Source organism: Notothenia rossii, assembly GCF_949606895.1.
Source record: "Notothenia rossii genome assembly, chromosome: 7".
In the NCBI taxonomy this organism is placed as follows: Eukaryota; Metazoa; Chordata; class Actinopteri; order Perciformes; family Nototheniidae; genus Notothenia; species Notothenia rossii.
The window spans coordinates 22,964,934-22,989,458 of record NC_136905.1 but is presented as its reverse complement, the minus strand read 5'-3'; the positions used below and the strand labels follow the sequence as shown (position 1 = coordinate 22,989,458).

Here is a 24,525-nt window from a genome sequence, read left to right as displayed (position 1 = left end):
TTAAGGTGTGTATAAGGTGATTAGGGTTGTTTGACTGGCAATGTGGTTGAGTAGTCATAGAATCTCCGGTTGACTCTCTGACAAAATAGACTGATGTAGGACACTATTACTATACTATAACAGACATGCTATTCTAAAACATACAAAGAGAGAAAACGCACACTCGTATGCATCTTTATGATTGTTTCACATTACTGCAAGATAGAAAATACACCCTTTTACGTAGCCTGCTTAGAGGCATTATACACACACTTTCACTTTCGTATGTAAACTCTAGCAAACAGACACTCCCTACCAGTACATACCACACACACACACACACACACACACACACACACACACACACACACACACACACACACACACACACACACACACACACACACACACACACACACACACACACACACACACACACACACACACTTCCTGCTCAGGCTGTCAGCAAACACTGGAAAGATAACAACTATTTTCTCGTTCACCATCTCTTTGTCACAAACACGGCGCTCGATTGATCAGATGTCGTCAAGAGAGAGAAGCCTATTCTGTAAATGAAGTTTTCAGCATGCAAAGGTGGAGGTGGGTGGGGGGGAGGGGCTGTAGCAAGGGAGCTCTGCTGTCAAGGCACTGAAAACATCAGACTAAATGCAGTGGGATTACACTGTGTGGAGAGGCGACAGGTTTGTCATTAAAGCAGAGGAAAGTGATGTGTAAATTGGGAGAGTAGATGGCACACTCTGCTTTCAAGCGGACACATGCTGTGAGGAGAGAGGAGAGAGAAGTAAAGTGAGGAGAAATTATGCAGAACAGATACATTACAGACCATCGGTCTCCACGTGAAGAGAGAAGCCTGTCACTGAAGTGTGGCAAATTGTAATGTGTAAAATATACATGAGTTAGAACACAGTCTGCTTTAATGATATGACAGAAATGTACTGTGTTTTAAAAAGAAGATCATACATATATGCTTTAAAACTAGCTGAAACTAAGGTTCAATGCAGTAAGAAGTGTCACTTATGTTTAGTCTTCCCTCATTAATATAAATCCGAATGACTTGAATAATACTCCAAATACGAAAATGCCGTACAATTCTGCGGCAGCAAGTCTCTAAAGATCGGATCAACACAGTAACATAAACAATCATCAATAACCTCAATGAAGAACGTGTTTTTAAAGACTTCCACTGGAAATGTACCATACCATGTTATTGTTTTACCAAATTATGTAGTCAAATGTAAGGCTTTTGAGCAAATTGTATTGAAAACGTGTATCTTTTTTTGTTTTACATGCGAGTACAGTGAATGACACATGAACAAAAAAAAGACTTTATCAATGTCATCCATTTTTTTATATATATATCTAAGAAAACTGATTCACTTTTTACTAACATCCAACCTAGTAACATATCACATTAATCATACTGGATAGCCCTGCCCTGCCAATACAGGCCAACACTTATTAAGTAATTCGACAATAGAAAAACTACATGTCCCTAAAAGTAAGGAGAGAAAGTGTTCCAAGAACAAAGAAGATGCATTTGATTTGATTTAGCTAAATACAAGTCTGTGAGTCTAACGTTTACCTCTCAGTGTAATGACATATTACATATAGCATGTACCAGGTGAATCAAAGTGGGCCTGTCATCCACACATCAATAATGAGGAAATGTGCTTTTGAAAGGATTTTGATTTTGTTCATCCAAAATGAAAATGTTCTGTCTGTTCATCTTCCAGGTTGTCTGTACCAGAGTCAGGAGTGCCGGCTGGTGATTCACTACGAGCAGGGCTTCTCTGTGCTGGCTGACCCCTCACTGGGGGAGGGGGGGGACGGGGAGGAGAGAGGAGCCCACACACCTACCAGGCCCCGGGTGCTCCTCTCCTACCCCTACGAGAAACTAAAAATGTCTTCAGATGATGGAGTTCGCTTGCTCTTTCTTGACTTTGGAGGAAAGGAGGGAGCGATAGTGAGTATTTCTTTATTGTAAAGCACATTTTTGTTACACAATTGACACACATGACCAGAAATCATATGATGGATTGTGAGTAGTACTCTCTAGAAACCCATCAAAGATGAGGCTGCCTTTTTCTCCTCAGTATCAGCTGCAACAGAATATAGAATAGTCTTTCAAATGAAAATTTGAACAAATCTAGACTAACATGTAACTTGTTTGTATTATTTTAACCCATGAGGCTTAATCCTAAACTACAATGTTTTTTATACAACATTGTTTATTATGTCATTTCCAAAATGTTCCCAAACATTATTTCTTAGATGGGGTATTGTCTGTTCAGCATAGCACGCTAGTTTTCTCCATTTTGCTTTAGCAAAGAGGACATTGATGATAACAGTGGTCCAACAGGCCTTCAAGATAGTCTCTAAATATCTAATATAGTCTAAGATAATTGCACTTAATCAGTTTAAGGTAAGATGAGTGCAAATTTAAGCCTTAATATTAATAACTTTATGTCACACTGATTGGCAAAAAACATATACATTCAAGTAATTTTTTGTAGATGTGTCCAACCCCGTACAATAGAAAGAACGAGCTCATATGCACTCTCAGGGAAGTTTAGGAGGCCTTCTGGGAAATGAAGCCAAACACAAATTGGAGAGGTTGAAGTGTACAAGACAGGCAGAGGGAAAGTGGTACAGCAGGAACTGAATTACAGCACTTCATCACAAAATAAAGAACTTCACATATACCAGGTAAGAGCAGTGGAGAGTGGACTTTTCTTTATAAATAGCCTGCCACTTACTGTAAGAGATTTCATCTGTTTACCACTCAGCAGCTCCAGAGGGTCCAGGTGGCCGGGCTCAAGCCCACCCTCCAAGTTATCGACTTGTATAGCTAAAAACAATCAACAAAACTCTCCCTTCCCAATTTCTTTATTTCATATGCTGTAAAAATGTGGTTTTTCGCCTCTTGGAGGGTTAGTGAAAAACCCTGATGTGAATATTAATCATGGTGTTAGGAGGATCACATCTCTAAACTCATCTATTACCCTCTCTTGGCACTTACCCAGAAAAACATTTACGTTTTATCATACATAAAGCCATTACACTGATTCACCATGTGCTGGAAAATAAAGTGACAGTAAAATCTAAAATATTAACTGTCTAGGCATATGGCATTTGGAAATTGGAAATATTTGATTACATTTCTTTGAGTAGTCCACATACAGCTCCATATAAAACTCCTGTCAGATATACTTGTTCCCAGCTCAGACTCTGCTGAAGGCAAATAAGCAGAGACTTTGGAGCTTTGATTCAGAACCCTCTGTTGGCTACCTTAGCAGAACAGATTTTGGTGTCTGTAGCCTTTCTGAATCACTACACAGTCATAGACGAGGCTTTATAAAAATCCCAAGACACCTTGCGGATGTGGCTGAGGGCTCATTAGCCAATATTTGAAAGCGGAATCAGCTGGGCTTTTTTCTCAAAGTGTTGACTATACTGTCATTAGTTGGCCGGGACTGTGTATATCTAATTTTGTCACAGCAATTCAAAGATACAGAAAATGGTTTATAAAATAACAGGGACTCTAGTAGCTCCTAAACACAGAAGTGCATTGTGCTACACTGCGAGTCAGCAATTCTAACAAGCTCTCAATGTCATCGCTAGCATACCAATGTTAGGCAGATCCTAATATATGCTTATTCGCACTAAACACAATTTACAACTGAGGCTGAACATAATTCCTTCTTTTTTTTTTTAGATATTCAGTCATAGACGAGGGTGTTGAACAAATTGGCATTTTGACTTGAGGATAGTACTAGATGAGAAGTAGAATTCACAATCCACCTAATCGTGGTTGATCAGTTGGAAAGATGTTAGCCAATATACACAAATTGCTGGCGGTTTTAGTTGAAAAGGTAGGGGATAACAAAAGTCATTTAGAATCTTTGCCCCTCATGGTTATCTGTATAAAAATCCATAGCAAACCATCCCAGTGGAAATATCTTCCACTGGACTAATGTGTTGGACCAACTGATGCAATGGCTAAACCACTATTCATAATCAATCATTCAATGTTTTATTCCAGGAGGTAACTAGGTTTCGTGACAGTTATTAGAATACAAAATATATATTTGAAAACACAAGTTGAAGTATAAATGTGCATTAAAAGTATTTTTAGCCTCTGGGACACATCGTCTTCGGCACAGTAACGAGGCAGAGCATTCTCCACAGCACAGGGACCCTCTGAATACTCAGGCTGGTTTACAATAATTCATTGCCCTGGCTTTCCTGGGGATAAGGTATCTGCTAAAATGTCCACCGTGTTAAATATGACCAACTAAACAGTAGTCTTAGTGTAAATGTACAGGTTACATTTTCCTAAAGGTGAACAGGAAATGAGTCACACTGCTGTTGATTCAGGCTATGAACAGAGCGTTGTTCACAGTGATGTTAGTGCGTGTGAAGTGCTGAGCTCAAGCTAGGTCTGTCTAATTCTTGCCTCATGGGGACCTGTTTCCTGTGAAGCTAATTTTTAGCATACTTTTATGATTGTATGTGCCTAACAATCACTTTTTCTCTTTTATTTCCCTCCCCTGTGTCTTCCCCTCTGTGTCATCCCTTCTGCTCTAATACATTCTCACATCTTTCAGTCATATTCTTTCTTTTACTTCTCACAAGTGCAGTGCTTTATTCTGTCTAGATCTACTACGTAGTCAATTCTGTTATTTTTCGTTTCTCCTCCAGCAGCTGGATCTCCACTCATGTCCGAAGCCGATGGTCTTCATCCTCCACTCCTTCCTCTCTGCTAAGATCTCCCGCCTGGGTCTGGTGGCCTGACCCCTCTGAAGGGAAATCTCCTTGGAAAACAGAAATCTACCTTGTTTCTCCACCTCTCTGCAGCCTGCATGCAGTTGATCACCACATCAAACTCCTTCAGTCGGGGACCCAAGCTGAATGAATGTAACTTCTATCTGGAAATGTAACTTTATTTTGGAGTCCATGTCAATGAAACACTGGAGAAACCAATTGAGGATTTTTGGAGGGAATTGGACAGATTTCTTTTGGGGGGAAACCCCTTCCTTTAAGGGCTGCATGGACTGGAGTGATGACTGAAGAACCACAGAAGAAGACATGGACTGAACTAGAATCAAAGGGATGAAATCTACAGACATTGGGCATGACTGTCACGTGCATCATTGGAAGGACTGGACACGTGCAACATGGTTGAGATTAATTCACTTTTAATTCAATCAAAATGTAATATCAAACTGCCTTCCATTAACCAATTATATAATGTATTCACCATTAGCTCTGAAAGCACATTATGAATTTCATTAGGTCATTTTTCTTAGCCAAACATTTGACACACTGGAAAAACTTCATGCATTTGTCTTTGTTAGTGTCCCCTGAAATGTCTTGTTAGCTGTGTCAGCATTCATCTTTGGAACTGGCGGGCACAGTCTCCCACACAGTCTCCCACAATGTGACAGCTGACTCAAATTCAAAATGTCACATTATTCTGTGAACAGGTTGCAGGAGGTCATATAGTTTGATCTGATGGTGGTCTGAAGTCAGTTCTAATGTATTCAATTAATAAAAAGGAAGATAATTGGCTATAGTTAAGATTAAAAAATAATATATGCAAGCATTGAGATATTTGGCAAACACATTTAAAACCGACAATTTAAAAGCAATACTTTGATCTTTTAGGGAAATACACTTTTTCACTTTCTCGCAGAGAGTCAGATGAGCTACAGCCAGTAGCCGATTAGCTTTGATTGAAGGCACAGGATTGAGAGGATGAGTAGGATTTGTCATTTGCGGTTTGTAAACATTCAAATTGGCCCTCCTGTCGGGCTCAAAGGGATGTTGCTGCTTGCCAGAGGCTAAAAAAAAAAAAGATTCTCTCTTGTTTTAGAACCAGCTTAGTCAGCTTGGCATTTCACCAACAAAATAAGAAATAGAAGCAGAGGGCAAAGTCATGGCGACACCAACACCACCAAACAGTTTTAGTAGGTCATAATCGATGATTGAGTGGGATTATTTGTGTATTAATCTATACATTGTTTTTAAGTAAAACTATTCTCAATATGCCTTGAGTGGTAACAGAGGAAAACAGATAGCTGGGTAATTAGTGAGCTTTAGAGGTGCTGGTGGGTGGTTATGTTACCTTTGGATACTACTGTAGGTTAACTTATAACCTTATATCTAACAGACACATTTGAAATTAGTTTATTCTCATCTAACTCTGCAAATAAATATATTTCCCAAAATGTTGATCTGTTCCTCATAGGGTCTGCCGTCTGATCAGACATGATAATGCTGTTCACTCCTTCCTCCCTCATTTTACAGTGATATGTTTATGATTGTTAACTTGAGTTACCAACTGATATCATCTAATTGTCTACGCAGAACTGATCTTATTTGCCTGTTAACTGAGAAACTGCAGGCATGTGCTTCCCCCAAGCAAACATCTGCCATCATACAAAAAATTGATACTCAATCAAACTGTGCCCCTTATGCCCCTTATCAGATCAAGTGTTATTTGTTTTTTTGTAGCAAGGTGGCCATGATAGGAATCTCAATAATTGTTTTAGTCCTGTAGCAGCCAGTGTAGGGTTTTCTTTTTGTTTTCTTGTTTTGGGATGTTATGAAATCTGCACACTGCACTGTCTGTGACATGGCTGACTGCCGGGACATTCCTCGTGCCTTCAGATGACTAAAAATGAGACATTTTAATTTTGAAAGAAATTCATTATAGAGATCACAGGATTGAGCAACAATGTGACTTCTATTGTGGCTACTTTTATGTTATTCTGTACTTTTCTGTTTCTCTACTTTATATCAGCATATTTTCAATAATCATTTACCCACAAACTGTGAACAATGATTTACATATTGTAATCCCACCAGTCTGTAGAAGAATAACCATCTGTTTTGTTGCTATTAAAAGATAGGAAAAGGCATTGTAACACTTTAGTTCAGCCACGAATCCAGCACTTACTTATAACCTCAAGTGGAGAGAAGCTCCTTGAGTAAAGGCTGCTTTGATATGTAGACTACTCTGATGCCTTCGGCAGCTACTGTACTGTCACTCAGAATGATAAAGCCTAGTTTTTAATTCAAAACGGTGCACATAAATCATGTATTTAACAAAAGTGACATGAGTTTTTGTCTTCACTTGTTTGTTATTCATTGCTCAGCAGCAGATACAAATCAACAGAAAAAGCCTGGGTTTTACATTTTACATTACATTTACATTGTTTGTTAATAACACTGGTTCCTAGTAATACAATATTATTTTCTTCTTTTACTTTCAGATTTCAAATGCTGTAGACACACATATTCAGTACTATATATTTTATACGGGGCGGCTAAGTTGAAATGTGGTGTACTACTAGTCTACTGTATATTAGTGACAATTTACCATCATTTGGGAAGCGTTTTATTAATCAGCTCAGCAGGAAGAATTCACACGTCTTTAGCCAGATAACTTTAGAGTTATTGAATTGTAGGCAGCGTTTAACACAGTCGTAACTCTCTGACATTATACTTGGCTCCTAGGTAATGAGCTGGAAACTCTCCTCTCCAACACACAAACAAACACACACACACAAACAAACACACACACAATAATGGATGGACACATTCCTGTAATTGAGGGTGAAGAGTTTCGACTTCAAACACATTCATAACTCTTGACATTGTTTACTATAGTTTACTAGCATTTTTTACCACCTCTTTGTGTTCATCACTGTTTCCCTTCTGTTCAGAATGCTATTGAACCTGTCTCAGCGGGACACTAAATGTCTGCACGTAGCAATTGTTGCATCATGAAAGAAAAACACAAACCACTCTCAAAGTCAAGGTTTACCACTGGGGCGGACAGGAAGCTCTATTTGTGCCAATTGTAAGACCTTAAACACAAAAAATGACAAATGTTGTACTAATGAAATTTCAACACACACAACCGCATGAACATGCACGCTCACTAATTACCATCTTTTTCATTGAGAGAGTAAGGGAGGGCCGTATTGACTTGGAGTATTAGCTTTTCATTTTGAGGGGCCTGGACAAGAGCCAAATCAATTAGCAATCAGAGAAAACTGTGTGTGTGTGTGTGTGTGTGTGTGTGTGTGTGTGTGTGTGTGTGTGTGTGTGTGTGTGTGTGTGTGTGTGTGTGTGTGTGTGTGTGTGTGTGTGTGTGTGTGTGTGTGTGTGTGTGTGTGTGTGTGTGTGTGTGTGTGTGTGTGTGTGTGTGTGTGTGTGTGCGTCCGTGCGTGCGTGCGCTAAAAAATGTCCAGAGTGGTGCTCATGTGCACACAGTGGATACTTCTTTCAGTGACATGTAAATACATTCCCTAAGGTATTTTGTTTGCGTGTGTGTGTGTGTGTGTGAAAAGGGTCCCTGAATGAAAAGCTTTTTTCCTGGCTCAGTCTTGCATTACATTCCTCAACTGTGGCAGGTCATTACGTACGTGTGTGTGTGTGTGTGTGTGTGTGTGTGTGTGTGTGTGTGTGTGTGTGTGTGTGTGTGTGTGTGTGTGTGTGTGTGTGTGTGTGTGTGTGTGTGTGTGTGTGTGTGTGTGTGTGTGTGTGTGTGTGTGTGTGTGTGTGTGTGTGTGTGTGTGTGTGTGTGTGTGTGTGTGAGTGTGTGAGAAAAAGAGATGGGTGTGCGTGTGCTTGAACTAATTTATGGGGGCAAACATGTTGGGCAAAGGGACTGAACATACATTTTAAGATCATTTATTGTGAACTGAAAGTGTTTATTCTCCATAAGGGAAGCGAGGTCAGCCATGACCAGAAGTATTCCATCTCTGAAAGTAAAACTGGCATCAATTTGGTCCTTTTTTATTTTGTTGATATAAACTAAAGAAGTAAAGATCATTCTAAAAGCTCCACATTTCCAATTTCAGTAGTCTTTGGATCGATGGATGGATGAGACCCTGGTGGGTAAAAATGCAAAGGTGTTGATCCCTTTAGCCAACTCTACAACAAAATAATGAATAGAAGTGTGTTATTAATTCCGAACTGTTTCTTTGACCATTAATCCATCTGGAATTAGTCTTGCTGTTGGGTTCTACTGGCATGCAAGCTAAATGTTAGGACACATGTTTGTTCATTTGTATTATTGACTACACAAATAATTCATGTTTAAGTACATTTTATATTTAGTCTTAATACATGCTGCCTACTCAACCTTGTATATACTGTATAGTCTGATATATTTACCTTGCGTTTAAAAGGCCTTCTTAATATGTTACGTTTTGTACTAGTAAGACTCATATGACAGAAAGAGGAGATAATGGAAACCTGCTTTAATGCAGGAGGGAGATGTAGAGAGGACTGATCACTGGAAATAAAGAGAAGAAGAAATAGAGTAGTGCTTTTAGTGTGATATTACCAGTCACATGCAGAAAAACAGGTTGGACCCCTGTGTGTTTGAAGTGTCTTCCAATCCCTCCTCAGACGTGTTCCTTTGAAAAGCTTTTAAAAATGTAAAATATATGACACATTTCAAAACCCATGCTCTGCTTAACTGAACAGACTGGCATTGCTGTTCAGTTCAGCCCAGAGTTTCTCAGGAGATGATTGTGTCATGATCAATCATTTAATATTGGGAGACATAATTAATGCATAGACAAGTTATCTACAAACATTGTTATTAAATGTTAAAGCATCTGAGTAACATCCAGCATCTCTACAAAGACCAAACCAGTGTTTTTGCATGTTGCACTCACCCACCCTACACCCTCATTTCATGAGAAGAAGTCATTAGTAAATGTATTTCATAAACAAATCACTACATTTTGTTGTATTTTAAGTCATGATGTAGTTAGGTAACGTACCTTTAGAATGGTTTTCAACTTTTGAAAGATTTAAAACGTATAACTGGATCAATCCACTTGTAAAGCAATCTGAAGAACCACACTTTGAACTGAACTGTGTAACAAAACCTCCTTCGTTCTATCCATCCATTATCTCTCTTTTCCCCATTTCAATTCCAGCAGTCAGTGAGACAATAAATACATCCATGGACAGCTCAACTTCATCTTCCCCCGCCAACCTCGCACTAAACACCTGCTCCCTATCCCCAGAAGTTTGAGGAACTCATAAATGTCCAGAGTGGTGCTCATGTGCACACAGTGGATGCTTCTTTCAGTGACATGCAAATTCATCCCCAGAGTTTGAGGAACTCATAACTTCTGGGCAAGGGTGGTTTTGAAAAAGTGGTCAAATGTGTGAAACAAGCCACTGAGCTGAGAGACCATAAATATTGCAAAAAAATGACGATGTTCAGACAGGAGGTGGGACACTGTGGGTTTTGTTGCCACAGTTACAACTACACATTCGTAAAATGGGGTTGGTTGGGATGATTACTAATTGACATGGTAGTAACACAGGACTGTTTGCTACACTATATATTACATATCTACACCAAAGAAGAAATCAATACCATGATGTTTACAGTATACTGTCCAACAACGTCAATGGGCACCACAGAAAGTGAACTCGACATGATATTTACTTCTTAATCAAGGGCAGCATGGTGGTTCAATCAGTAGCATTTTGGCCTCTCAGTAGGGGAACCTGTTGCGGTCAAAAAGTCTCAACTTCACAATCAGCCCTTCCTAGCAAATGGAGTTGATCAATCTCGGTAAACAAAAGCACACTGCAAGAGAAAGAAATTGGGTCATCTCTTTACTCTGTCCCTGTTGTTACTGTATCTGTTAATGTACAAGAAAAAGGATGAGTGACCTTCTTGGCAACATACACATAATGGACACAATCACATGACAGGACCCTCCGTCTTACATCATAGGATGAGGACATGTTTGAGAGGTGATGTTGCTGCCGTGACCCTCCCACTTAACAAGCACCATACCTCAAACTCTGTTAATCTCAAAAACAACCGCCAACATGCAACCTATACATATATGAGGCCACAAATCATGAAACTATGTACTCACACATGGACATACAAAGTACCGGTCTGTGGGAACCTGATGATAAAGGAGTGTGAGAGAGAAAGAGAGAAGGGAATGTTTTGCGATGCCACTGCCAAGTCCCAGTACCCCTGAATGCACACCCATCTCTTTTTCACACACACACACACGCACACACACACACACACACACACACATACTCACAAAGGGTGTTCTTTACATTCTCCTCTGTCATGTGAACCTATGATAGATTTATAAACTGTTTGTGCTTGTGTGTGCTTGTGCTTGTGTGTGTGTGTGTGTGTGTGTGTGTGTGTGTGTGTGTGTGTGTGTGTGTGTGTGTGTGTGTGTGTGTGTGTGTGTGTGTGTGTGTGTGTGTGTGTGTGTGTGTGTGTGTGTGTGTGTGTGTGTGAGTGTGGGGACAAGCAGGGACCAGGACCATGCACAAAATCCAGGGTTGTATTGCGCTCCATTTTGATCTTTCACAATCAGTATCATATTTAAAATGTGTGTATGCAAACGATAAGTGGGAGGGAGGCAGACATCATAGGAGACAAAACAAACTCAGGGAGACGATATCTGAGCTGACTCAAACAGAGAGAGAACACGTTCCCATGCAGGAGGATCAGGCGATGAGATTACAAACTGAATCATGACACTGTGACAATGACAGGATGTACTGCAGTAATATTTTTTAAAGGAGCGTTGGGTGTCTTGGCTGCGCCCCGTCTCTCCTAATGTTTTTACTGTTTTCCCCGCTCCTTTTATGTTCCATGACGCCAGTGTGTCTCTTACTCTCTCTCTCTGTTTGTCTTCTGAGCTTCAGGACCCCAGCCAGCCTGTCTGCGTCCCTGCCAGCTAACTCATGTTTCCTCGCAACACCTTCAACCAGTCTGCCTCAACATCTCTATCCTTCCTGCCGTCTCCAGCCATCTAATGACCTCTGAAGTACATTACAATAAATCTGTTTAACTTCCTCTCAGTCTGTGCTCCAAAACAGAGCTTATGGAAGTAAACACATTTTTGTCAATGTATTAAAGTACGAATGATTGAATTAATACATTTTAGGGAATGTTGTCTGAATGTCTGTGTAGTAATCCATTTTGAATTATCATGTTGTCTTACCCTACCCCACCTTTGAGCATGGTCATTTGGAACAGTTCAAACTACAACAGCATACTGATTTGCTTTTATTATATGGTTTACCTTAAGTAGAAAGCATCTCTCCATACCTTCCATGTTGCATTAAGAGCCGTCGCTCCTCTTTATCCAGAATCTGCAAATTAGAATACCCCCGATTACTCCCCTATGTCTAAAAGAAGGTTACAAATATTTATGGTACATTTATATCTTTAAATGTTCGTGATTTACTGTAAATGCAGAAAGCTATCATTCTGTGCTTTATCTTTAGCATCCTTATTTAGCTCAAGGAGGTCAATGAGGTGTTGCAGCTGGAGACAAAACACAGCATCGTATTAACAGGTTCAGCTTGTTCACTAGCAAACATTACTTTAATTAAATCCAGTTAATAAATATGCGAACCAAGGCTGGATTATAAAGATGCAGTAATAATTTGGAATGGTAAGCAAACAGAGGTCTGGTAATTGTACATTTCTCACTAGAATCGGTCAATTCCCCCTGGTCAAAGCACAAGGCCAAACACCATGATGGAAACGACAAAGAAGCCCTTAATGTGAAAGAGAACAATACAATGAAAGTTAATTTACAGCAAAGTACATTAACAATCAGCTCTGTCTGAAGGTAGCTCTGTTGTAAAACCATTCGACTTTTAAAAATATCTTTGTATAAAAATCACATTTATCTTGGTCATCACGGAACTATATGGGTGTTAGCAAGCAGATTGTATTGCTTTGTACAGAGGCATACGGGTTTGCAATAGTTTCTTTCTTGAGGCAAAGCTAAGCTAAACATCTCTCCACGCTATGGCTATTTAACACAATTTAAAACAATTTCTTTAAGTGATATTTAGCATTAAAAAAAAGCTTTTAAAAACAGGAAAAAGTAAAGAAAGAGTTAAAAGAGTATAAATACAATGTGTGTCAGAAGTTGGTGACTTGATGTCTGGTCACGTTCAGGCCGGTCCTCCATCATCACAGATGGTGTCTGGCAGTGCAAGCCAGATAGCAATCATGATTGTAATTCAATCTTAATGGCTCCCCATTCTCATCAGCTCTTATCAAACTTTGTTGATGTGTTCAACTGTCTTTATCACCAAAATGAGCGATGTCACACGCTGATACACCTTTACAAAATCTGCTGTCTAATTCACACATCACACTCTAGCTGTCGAGTCTGTATAGTGCACAGTCTGTTCAGAACTGTTCAACAACCGAAACTATGGCTGTGAGAGCATAATTCAGCCTCATTCATTTTATTGTACACCTGTGCTGTTGCTACTGTGACAAGTCTTAATGTCTTCTGTGCAAAAGGCCTATTAGAGTATTTTCTTCTGTAGTGTTTGTGAGAATTTGGGGGATTTAATGACTTAAGAACTAATTAAAAAGCCATTTAAAATAGGATTGTTTTTAGGCTAAATGGGAATTGTAATCGGATAAAAGTATTTAGCACAGTAGAGATAAAATGTACAGAGGACACGTTTTTCTAAACTTGCAAAGGTTCACTTTGTCTGTGTTATAATTATACAGTGTCATTATTTGCTTTGCTTAAAGACCACACAACAAGGAGGATGGCAACGCAATACCGTACTGTATGAATAAACTCTTCAGTACACAATACTCATCTGAGGAACTGCACTTGCCAACTGCATTTTTTTGTATTTGTCCAAAGAAAAAGATTCAAAATAAGAATAATGGTTTCCATCTGCTTCCTCCTCCACCCTCTTCAGTTGCATAAATCTGCTCCAGAACATTGTCCCCATCGTTCTTCTTTGTTTTTTCTTTTCTCATCCATCGGTCAAAAGACAAATCCAGAGAACAAGAACCTCCCACGGCCATTAATAACATTTATTTTACATGTTGCAAAAAGCAGAAGCGACAACAGATGGCCCGCTCATCTATTTGTCGCTGTATTCATTTAATGGCCCCACAGAACATATCTGTAAATCATTTAGGGTCCTGGAATTAAAACCAAGACTACATGATGCAATACATGCTGTAAAATTAAGGTTGTGAATTTCTTGTCGGTTTTCAGTCTTTTATTAACACAGTAAAAAAAAAAAGTTTGATTCTCCATACTAGGTTATTCTTATCTCTCCATACCAATTGAGTGATAAGTGGCACCATTTATTTTCGTATCCCCTGCCCACATACTTATTTTCCTTTTCTGGTCAATTTCTACCAAAGACTTGTGAGTGACGCAGATGCACGAGGTACAATGTAAACTGTATTATCTCTGCTGTTGGTCCACTGCGATACAAAAAGCACATGCAGATAATATAACTTGTATTATCTCCACTCACCCTGACATTCAGCTGTGCTCCCACACGCTGATGGATACCACACTCAGTCCATTCCCACAAAAAGAAAATGTCAGATTATGCAGTTTACATGCCCTTTAAGACCCTCAGATAGAGACTGTCTGCTAGGGAAAACAGACACTATATTTGGAGAGTCTATAGCTCTCCAATCAGCTGCCTTGAAAGTAGCAATAGTTGTTCAACAAAGTGCAGCCTGTTTTATATTTGTATTTTCAAAGGGGGTACATGAGGTAATGCCAGTGCCTATCCTGAAACTAAATATACTGGTTTCAACTGTGACAACGACCTCATACTCGTTTGACTTTTAGTCAGATATAGATTGTAAAAGCTGAGTATTTAATGAACATTAGGTACATTTCCTAATCATTACCAAGATATAAAAATACAAAATGTTGCCAATAAAAACTGCATCCAAATAAAATGGGAGTAAATTCAACAGTCCACCAGCTATTCTCAACATATTTGGGGGAGTAGAAATTGGATTCTCGTGCATAGTCATACAATTGTCTTTGTATAGCCATCTTATTCATGCAGGTAACACTATGCCAATTCAGAATGAAACTATACAATGCATAAGACTAAGCAGATCCTTATGTTATCATGGCATGGAGGAGATTTTCTTTCTTGTTGCCAGAAACCTGTAGCCAGCTACTCTCAGAGGAACTGTTGCCCGTAGTGGCAGGTAGTGTTGCATCTCATCAGAGATCTTTGCAGTGTTCCCCATCAGTCTGTACAAAGTCTGACTGATAATCGCAGTGCATTATGTACTGCGCTGCTCTTCACTTTGTTTTCACCGTCTGAATAACAGCTACCATCTAGAAATGGCTGCTTGCCGTCAGCACTGATAATGTAACGCATATTTCTCAGGACAGGACACACTCTCATATATTTTCTCCAAATAAGCTGCGGTTGTTATCAGAAAGTCACACTGTTCACAAAATAAGAAAAACATATATTTTATTATGTAACAGAAAGTTAAAAGATAATATATGTACATTTATAAAGCGATAAAATATTAGAGTATTTAGAAACAAACAAGTGGAAAAATGATCTAAAATCTTGTTTGAAAATTGCTTCATAGAAAAGACAACCTTATGTTGTTGGAGTATATCAGAATAGATATCCACAGACAACAACAATTAAAAAATATATGTCACTCGTAGTGACACAATACAATTAAATAAAGGACTGAGTTCATTAAAATAGGCTTAACGTTACAATATAAATCTAATCGAAAAGGCTTAAAACTATTTTTTTTACAACAGGTGCAGGTTGTTTTAAAAAGGTGAAAAAATAAATATGTTTTTCGCCAATTATTCTTCGACACCGCCTTCACTTCATTGAGGTCTTCTCCAACACCCAGTCAACGACCTGAAACGAGAGGAAATCACTTTTAACAGGTCCAGGTTCAGAGCAACGAACAGATGGAGAGCTTTTGGTGTTTGGTGTGGTTACCTGTTTAACATTACTACCGGCTGCCTTCTTCATCTCGTCATGGAGACCCCGAGATGTCTTCAGATCCTGGGATCAAACAATAGAGGGGGAAATAACTCATACTGACAGTAAAGTCAAATTGCATGGGGTTTACATCATACAGATCAAATGTTTTATGTCACTGACTGACACATTCTAACTGGGAAGAGACTCATGTAGAACAGCAGTGAAAAAAAAGAAAGTACATTTATCTAAATACTATATTCAAGTAAAGAAACTCAAAATACAATTTTTCCATTTCTGTTATCTTCCCTACACCTTAAAGGGAAATGATGTACTTGTACTTTGTTTTCCACAATATATTTGTGACAGTTATATGTAAAACGTCTGGTTAGGGTTTTACATGCAAAACATTCAATGAGTTCCAAAGATCAAACTACCTGTAGTGGCTATTTGTGTATAATGAAAACCATTTCAAACCAACAGCTGATGCACCACAGAAATGAATGACATGCAGGCTAAACACATCCATTCTCCCTAAATAAATGTTTGTTCTTTTCTTGAGTGTAGTAACCATCCCCGGTGCATGCTTGTCCTATAAAGCACGGTGCATTCAGTTTTGCCAAATGTGAACAAAAACAGGCAAAGAAAAACACTTACAATTAAAACGTAGAATAAAATAAACAATCATGCATCTCCTACAATATGCAACCGTCTAACAAGGAGATATATGAGCGCTATCTCTGCTAGATATAACATCAAAATATAGGCTAATACAGCATTGATAATGTTTATATTATATAAAAAATAGAGTATATCATAAAATGACGTGATTCTGGAAAACAATTTTATAGTATTTCCCCGCCACTGCTGGCAAGTTGTTTATTTTCTCCATTATTTGTACTCTATCAGACAAAAACACCTGAATCCAATTTACGAGCAGGCACAAAAGAGAATACGTGAAAATATGGGGTTTTCGGCAATAATAGCAGAAAGGCTGTCTTCAAACTGTTCCTATTAGCATTCTGACAGGACATATGGTCAATGCAGTACAAGTCCTTGATAGGATAGGAGTATACGGATAAAGAAGTGAGAGGACAGCGCTGACCGTGTGTGGGCAGCTCTCAGACTAACCTTGAGATAGAATTTGGAGATATCAAACAGCCTTTTGCTGCAGGCCACAAAGCACTCATGCTCTGCAGCGATCCCATGGTGTTTGATTGTTCTAGCCACTACCTCCTGCAGCATCTGAGGACACAAAAGACAAACAGACAGGGATTTTAATACACTCGTAAAAACATTGAATAGAATTGTGTTTATTCCCTCAGGACCAGACGCTAACCAGGTTCAGAGAAACTCATTTTAGCACAGCGTCCTTTTTAAAAAGGAAGAGAAGTAAAATATTCTTGACTTTGGAGGACGTCCTTGCACAGAATTCTACGCCTTTGCATTCACCCGTGTGAGGTCGCAGTGACAAACGTACCATTATTTTACCAGAAAACACATTCCTGAAATAAATAAATCTGCCTTTAATCTTGTCACAGCGACTGTTGTGATGAAACATCATACATTATGGTGAGGAATCATCTGTGCCATTCAGCCTCATGAGGAAAAAGGCAGCTTTTAATCTCTGTCCTGAATAAACTGCTATCATTATTTCTGAATGGGGCCAACTGCTCTTTCCTTTACTTCAGTTTGGATGATAAGCCTGTTTGCATGGCAATCAGGAATCAGAACAAGTCAAGGTCGGTATGCAGATTGTGAGCTGTACGTGGGACAAAGGAAACTGTGTGTGTGTGTGGGATGGTGTGTGTGTGTGTGTGTGTGTGTGTGTGTGTGTGTGTGTGTGTGTGTGTGTGTGTGTGTGTGTGTGTGTGTGTGTGTGTGTGTGTGTGTGTGTGTGTGTGGGGATGGTGTGTGTGTGTAATCATGCATGTATCCGCATATGTTTTTTGTCATTTCACACTATACTGCACAAATATGCAAAAGACAAGAGAGAAACGAGTGTCTGGTGCCTGTGGAGGCAGGCAGCAGGTGATATGATAATAATGTATTCGTTAAAGTGCCTCAGTGGAGACATTATAATGCTGCCCACACATTCACAGTGATCACATGCAAAACATAAAGCCGTTATCTAAACTGGAGCTGTTGCAAAACTTTCAGTGCTATTCAAAAGACGGAGAGTTTTGTCTGTATGTAGTTTGTTGTGGTAAGTGGAAGCATTACACACTTTGTTGATTCCATTAAAGAACTGTTTATTTAAACTTAAGGTGGATATTAAAAGAAAACGACGATTTATTACTTTGGTTTTTTATTTAAAAGTATGAAAACATTTGACTCAATGCTGAAGAATTGCAGGTGTGGCGACATCATTAAAATGTGATAAAACATATTGTATATTTGTCATCATTAGGGCAGTGTGCCAGTATACCAGTTTGACTTTATACAGAGGTGAAACATGCTGCTGGTAACAACCAACTTTTCAGATGGCACCGTGAACACAACAGAGTGCCCCTGCCTCCATTAGCAGCTTTATTTTTTTTAGTCTCAGCGATTTATCCTTTTACCCATTAAACAAAAGCAGAGATATTTTAAAAAGGTGTTGAAACATTAAATTAGGTGAAAAGGAAACAACATGCCTTTGTTATGACTGAGAGGAAACCTGAAACTTCAATAACGATCCTTTGCATTCTTCCTCATGTTGTTTACGTAAGTGTATTTGATGTTTACTACAAACTTGCAATATATTCTTTACTTCCTTTTGTAATGTACCAAGTCCAGGGCAACCATTGTATGAAGTAATCGTACTACCTATGTTCTTTGGGACACAGCACAACATCCCTTTTAAAATAAGACACCCACACACAGAATAACTCACCCTGTTGTGTTTCTGGGAGCGTGACTCTTTGGAAGCGTTGTCCTCTGCTTGTTCATGATGTGTCTTCAGCTGCTCAGGTTTAGGTTTGTCAGCAGAGGGAAGAGTCACCAAACCTGGGGGGTAATGTCAGGAAAGTTAATATAACTCTACTTATAACTACCATCATGACAAAGACATGTTTGATTAGAACAAGAAGTAGAGTAATGTTTACCTCTGCTCTGGGGATGGGAATGAATTGTGTGTTTGAATAGTATTTTGTGGAAAATGCAGTACCAACAGTAGTCCTACCACCCACTGTAAAACAGAATCCCAAAGCTTTTGTTTACCTGAGGATGTGGACTTGGATCTGCTGGGTTGTTGTCGTAGAGACCTGATGACCGGGTGTGTCCCACTGCTGCCACTGCTCTGAGAACAGAGGGATTCGCTGCTCTCTGACTTCACCAGCCTGGATCATTCACACAAAGACACAAACTTAGTAAACATTGCTAACACTTAGAATCCATAAACCACAATCCAGTCATTCTAATAATTCTTGTTGCTAACTAGGAGCAAACACCATGGTCATACCTCTTTCGAGGATAACCTCCGATAATGTCCGTGTCCCACGAACTGCGCTTAAGTCGCGCTACATCAGCGTTCTGCAGAGTTTCTCCATCCGGTACACTTCCTGGTTCTGACATGACAGCAGGGGAGGGGGCGGGGCTGAGGGTGAAGGGGAGGGCACAGGGCTCCTTGGAGCACGTGGTCTGGGTCTCGTACCGAATCAGACGGGACTGGAGTTTAACAAAGCCCTGATCTCGGTCTAAGGACCGCTGGTTGTCCAGGCAGTACCTACAAGAACAAAATAAAATGATCATTTTAACAAAGAAGACATTTAGCCTAGTGACTGTTGTGTTTCTGCCAATTGTTATAAAGCTTTAATGGTTGCCTGCAATTAAAAAATATCATTTCAGCTGAAGGTCGCTCTATAGTTTATAGGAACTTACTCTATGCCATGGTAATGTGATACTGAGACTTGGTTGAAGGGCATCTGGCTGATTCTTCCAGGAGAAAGGTCTGGTGACATCTGAAATGCATTAATACTGAAGAGAAAGAGAAGGTGGAAGATATAGAGGAAGGGGAGAAGGGTTGGGGGACCGAGAAAAAAGAAAGAGAGAGGGTGGGAGAAACAAAACAGTTTGTCAAAGAAAAGGCAGTGTTTGTTTACCCCTTATTAAACCACAAATACAAATGTCACTAATTAAAACACACCGTTTGCTCTGACATAATTATTAGCACTAACTGAAGAGTGCTCTGCTGCAGAGAAATGATTCGTTTTCCATTTCAATCATTTTTCTTCAAAAAGGTTGTAAGCTCACTGAGGCAGGCTAATGGTCGTAATCAAATCCTCATTAGCTGTCATTCAGGACCACCCTAAAACTGTTTACCCTCCTTCATGGTTATTTTTCTTTTTTCATAACAATCTTTGTGTCTGGTCCTCTGCTTGTGATCCTGTCTGCCTGTGTCTTCTTGTAGGGCAGCTCAATTCATCGTATTTTAAATCGCAATTACGATTATGGTTTGCAACGATTACGAAAGTAACGTAATCGAAATAAAACGATTATTTTTTTATTATTAAATTATTATTTTTTGGTTTTTCAGTTGAATTATACTTAAAGTTCAGGGTAATCAACTGTTAAAAACATACTGTTCAAAAAAAAAATTCTCCAATAAATGGATGTTTTCAAAGTAAATGGATAATCGTTTTTAATAATCGTGATATCAATTATTGACCCAAATAATCGAAATTATGATTTTTGCCATAAATCGAGCAGGCCTAACTTCTTGTTTGTCTCATTAATCTGCCTGTGTTTATTTAAGGAAGAGATTCCACCAATACTTAACTCGATAGCATGTCTGCATGTAGGGGAGGAAACTTATACAAAATGTACACCCCCCCAAATTGATCATGTTGTTGATAGTGCTACAGATGCGCTGCGAATAAAATTAGACTCTGTTGCTCCTTTGAAAAAGAAGAAAATAAAACAACATAGATTAGCTCCATGGCATAATGCCGAAACCCGCAAAATAAAGCAAAAGTCGAGACAACTTGAAAGGATATGGCGTTCCACTAAACTTGAAGAATCTCGTTTAATTTGGCATATTACTCTCAATGAATATAAGAAAGCACTGCGTAAAGCGAGAGCAGCATACTACTCTTCATTAATAGATGAGAATAAGAATAATACAAGATTTCTTTTCAGCACTGTAGCCAGGCTGACAGAGAGCCACAGCTCGACTGAGCCTTCTATTCCCATAGCACTCAGTAGTAATGATTTTATGTGCTTTTTTAACGATAAAATTGTTACTCTTAGAAACAAAATCAATGACCTCTTGCCTTTGACCAGTATAGTGTTATCAACAGCTCCCGGAAACGTAAGTTCTAATAATATTACACTAGATAGTAAACTAGAATGCTTTTCAGCCATAAACCTTGAACAATTAAATTCAATGATTCTCTCTTCTAAACCATCAACGTGTATCTTAGACCCGATTCCAACTAAGCTGTTAAAAGAAGTTTTTCCATTAATTAGCACTTCTTTATTAAATATTATGAATATGTCTTTATTATCAGGCTATGTTCCAAAATCATTCAAAGTAGCAGTGATAAAACCGCTTCTTAAAAAGCACAACCTCGATCCAGAGGTTTTAGCCAACTATAGACCTATTTCTAATCTTCCGTTCCTCTCAAAAATTCTTGAGAAAGCAGTCGCAAAACAGCTGTGTGATTACTTAAGAAACTATGATTTATTTGAAGATTTTCAGTCTGGCTTTAGAACACAACATAGCACAGAGACAGCTCTGGTTAAAGTCACAAATGACATTCTAATAGCCTCTGACAAGGGACTTGTCTCTATTCTTGTCTTACTCGATCTTAGTGCTGCATTTGATACTATCGACCATGATATCCTATTGCAAAGACTAGAGCACTTAGTTGGCATACAGGGAACTGCTTTAGGCTGGTTTAGGTCTTATCTATCTGAACGCTCTCAGTTTGTACGTGTCAACGATGAATCTTCCATGCAAACCAAAGTTAGCCATGGAGTGCCACAGGGCTCAGTGCTTGGACCTATTTTGTTCACCCTATATATGCTTCCATTAGGCAATATTATAAGGAATCATTCTGTAAACTTTCATTGTTATGCGGATGATACTCAACTATATTTATCAATCAAGCCTGATGAAATTAATCATCTAAATAAAATTCAAGACTGCCTCAAGGACTTAAAAACGTGGATGACCTTACATTTTTTGATGTTAAACACGACCAAAACTGAAGTTATTGTACTTGGCCCGAAGAATCTACGAAACAAATTATCTAAAGATATATTAACTATGGATGGCATTAATTTGGCCTCCAGTGAGACTGTAAGGAATCTTGGTGTTATATTTGATCAGGATTTATCCTTTAACGCCCACATAAAATCAATTTCAAGGACCGCATACTTCCATCTACGTAACATTGCAAAAATCAGGCATATCTTGCCTCAAAACGATGCAGAGAAACTAGTCCATGCATTTGTTACTTCAAGGCTGGATTATTGTAACTCCTTATTATCAGGGTGTACCAAGAAGTCAGTCAAGTCGCTTCAGCTGATTCAAAATGCTGCAGCTCGTGTACTAACCAGAGTTAGGAAAAGGGACCACATTACTCCTGTTCTGGCTGCCTTACACTGGCTCCCTATAGAACACAGGATAGAATTTAAAATTCTTCTTCTCGCCTACAAAGCCCTTAATGGGCAGGCGCCATCTTACCTTAAAGAACTCATTATACCCTATTGTCCTACTAGGGCATTGCGTTCCAAGAATGCAGGGTTGTTGGTTGTTCCTAGAGTCTCTAAAAGTACAATGGGAGCCAGAGCCTTTTCTTATCAAGCTCCACTTTTGTGGAATCAGCTTCCAGTTTGTGTTCGGACGGCAGACACCCTATCCGTTTTTAAGAGTGCGCTTAAGACTTTCCTTTTTGATAAAGCTTATAGTTAGGGCTGATTAGATTCAGCCCCTAGTTTTGCTGATATAGGCTTAGTTTGTCGGGGGACATCTTACTTCTTCCTTCTCTCTGTCTATACCTGTGTACTCTCATGTTCCGATTAACCCAGCTTCCCCAAATGTCTTTCTTTTTGGTGTCTATATACGCCGGGATCCGGAGTCATGGATGATCCTGCGGTCCTGTGTCATGGATTGCGAGTCCTGGATCTTGAGACGTGGCTGCGGTCCTGGATCATAAGTCCTGGATGGATATCCTCGTGGATTCATCTTCTTATTATACACACATGCATTTCAAAACATTTGGACTACCTATGTTGCAAATGTATTATCTTTTCAATTTACACACGGCATCTATTGCACGTCTGTCCGTCCTGGGAGAGGGATCCCTCCTCTGTTGCTCTCCCTGAGGTTTCTCCCATTTTTCCCTTTAAACTGTGGGGTTTTCTCTGGAAGTTTTTCCTTGTACGATGTGAGGGTCTAAGGACAGAGGGTGTCGTATTGTCATACTGATTTTCTGTACAAACTGTGAAGTCCACTGAGACAAATGTAACATTTGTGATATTGGGCTATATAAATAAACATTGATTGATTGATTGACTGTGTGAAGGCCTGGTTGTAGCACATGTACTGTATGGGCTAGTGGTGGTCAGTGCAATGGATGGAGGAAGAAAAGGATGGAGGCAGAAAAGAGGAGTGAACCTCAACATACCCTCTGTTGATGACCAGAGGCTGCAGCTCGGCAGTAGGAAGGCCATCAGATGTGAAGTGTTTCAGAAGTTCTTTAGCGTCGAGTAATGCAGAGGAGCTCTTCTGACTGTCTTTAGGGCCCAGCAGACTGTCACTGGAGCCTGGACCTAGCAGACCAAATCTAACACAAACAACATGAATTTTAAGTCAAATACATTGTGTTAGGATCACAGAGTTGTCATGTGTCTATTATCTCTCTCATGTACCTCCTCTTCTGTCGTCTCCTCTGCAGGTTCTCCATGTTGTGAAGGACGCTCCTCTCAGGCCAGTCAGACTGCAGGTGGGAAATGGTCTGAAAAACTGCAATGAAGAAATATCCAGACTTACTCGTCGTTCCCACTGAATTATGTTGCTCCTAAGAACCAGTCGCTCTCAATATTGGTCTCACAAGAAACCGTTTTTATTTGTCTGCAAGCTAATGATTGAAAATATGAGTAGTTCAGAGATTGGCACAATACCAATATGCTCTTTAAAGCCTGAAGTCCTTGTTTTTTTATTACAGCTGGTAAATGCGTGAGTAAAAGAGACAGCAAGGACTTGAAGTGATATAAATAGGAAAAAAGAATATGACATTGTTGTGACAAAGTCAAAAGATATTTTTATTTAATGTAAAAAGGGGGGGGGGGGGTTACAAAAGCCAAAAAATCGTTGTGAATTCATAAAGTGGCCAAATTCTGATCAGCTCATGTTCAGACAGGTTTTTATATAAATGGATCAGGACAAAAAGTGAGAGAATCTCTTTTCCTGAAGCTTTCAGAATCTCTTTACACAGAGGGGACACATGTTTATGTAGAAGAGACATAGAAATTGGATTATGCATAATAGGTGACCTTTAAATGAATAAAATGGTTAATGAATAAACTCGCTGTGTAATATATCCTATAAATCACAGGTTATACAATCAGCTAGGGCTGCACGATATTGGAAAAAACTGACATTGCGATTTTTCCCCGCCCTGCGATATATATTGCGATATGAAAACATACAGGAATTCAAGAAAATACCGTTTTTTTCCCCCGCAAATCTTCTTCTTGAACTTTAATGCTATACAATTGGTATTTTTTTTAACTATATTT

General features: G+C 39.1%; 2 protein-coding genes across 4 annotated transcripts in view; one reads left to right on the top strand and one right to left on the bottom strand.

Moving 5' to 3' along the window:
* Positions 1-7,115, top strand: part of sntb1 (syntrophin, basic 1) — a 34,364-nt gene extending 27,249 nt beyond the window's left edge. The window contains exons 8-9 of one of the 2 annotated variants that reach the window (XM_079691891.1): positions 1,734-1,963; positions 4,705-7,115. In XM_079691891.1, the coding sequence (XP_079548017.1) occupies positions 1,734-1,963; positions 4,705-4,794 (320 nt within the window). In that variant the 3' untranslated portion in view covers positions 4,795-7,115. Of the gene's footprint in view, positions 1-1,733; positions 1,964-4,701 lie in introns of both variants that reach the window. The other variant, XM_079691890.1, reaches the window with a different exon arrangement.
* An 8,186-nt stretch (positions 7,116-15,301) lies between these two features.
* Positions 15,302-24,525, bottom strand: part of mtbp (MDM2 binding protein) — a 30,513-nt gene continuing 21,289 nt past the window's right edge. For both annotated transcript variants that reach the window (XM_079640587.1, XM_079640588.1), the window contains exons 15-23: positions 23,656-23,749; positions 23,412-23,570; positions 19,660-19,755; positions 19,241-19,504; positions 19,000-19,118; positions 18,674-18,786; positions 16,930-17,043; positions 15,817-15,882; positions 15,302-15,732 (exon numbers count right to left, since the gene is read on the bottom strand). In XM_079640587.1, the coding sequence (XP_079496713.1) occupies positions 15,694-15,732; positions 15,817-15,882; positions 16,930-17,043; positions 18,674-18,786; positions 19,000-19,118; positions 19,241-19,504; positions 19,660-19,755; positions 23,412-23,570; positions 23,656-23,749 (1,064 nt within the window). In that variant the 3' untranslated portion in view covers positions 15,302-15,693. The remainder of the gene's footprint in view (positions 15,733-15,816; positions 15,883-16,929; positions 17,044-18,673; positions 18,787-18,999; positions 19,119-19,240; positions 19,505-19,659; positions 19,756-23,411; positions 23,571-23,655; positions 23,750-24,525) is intronic.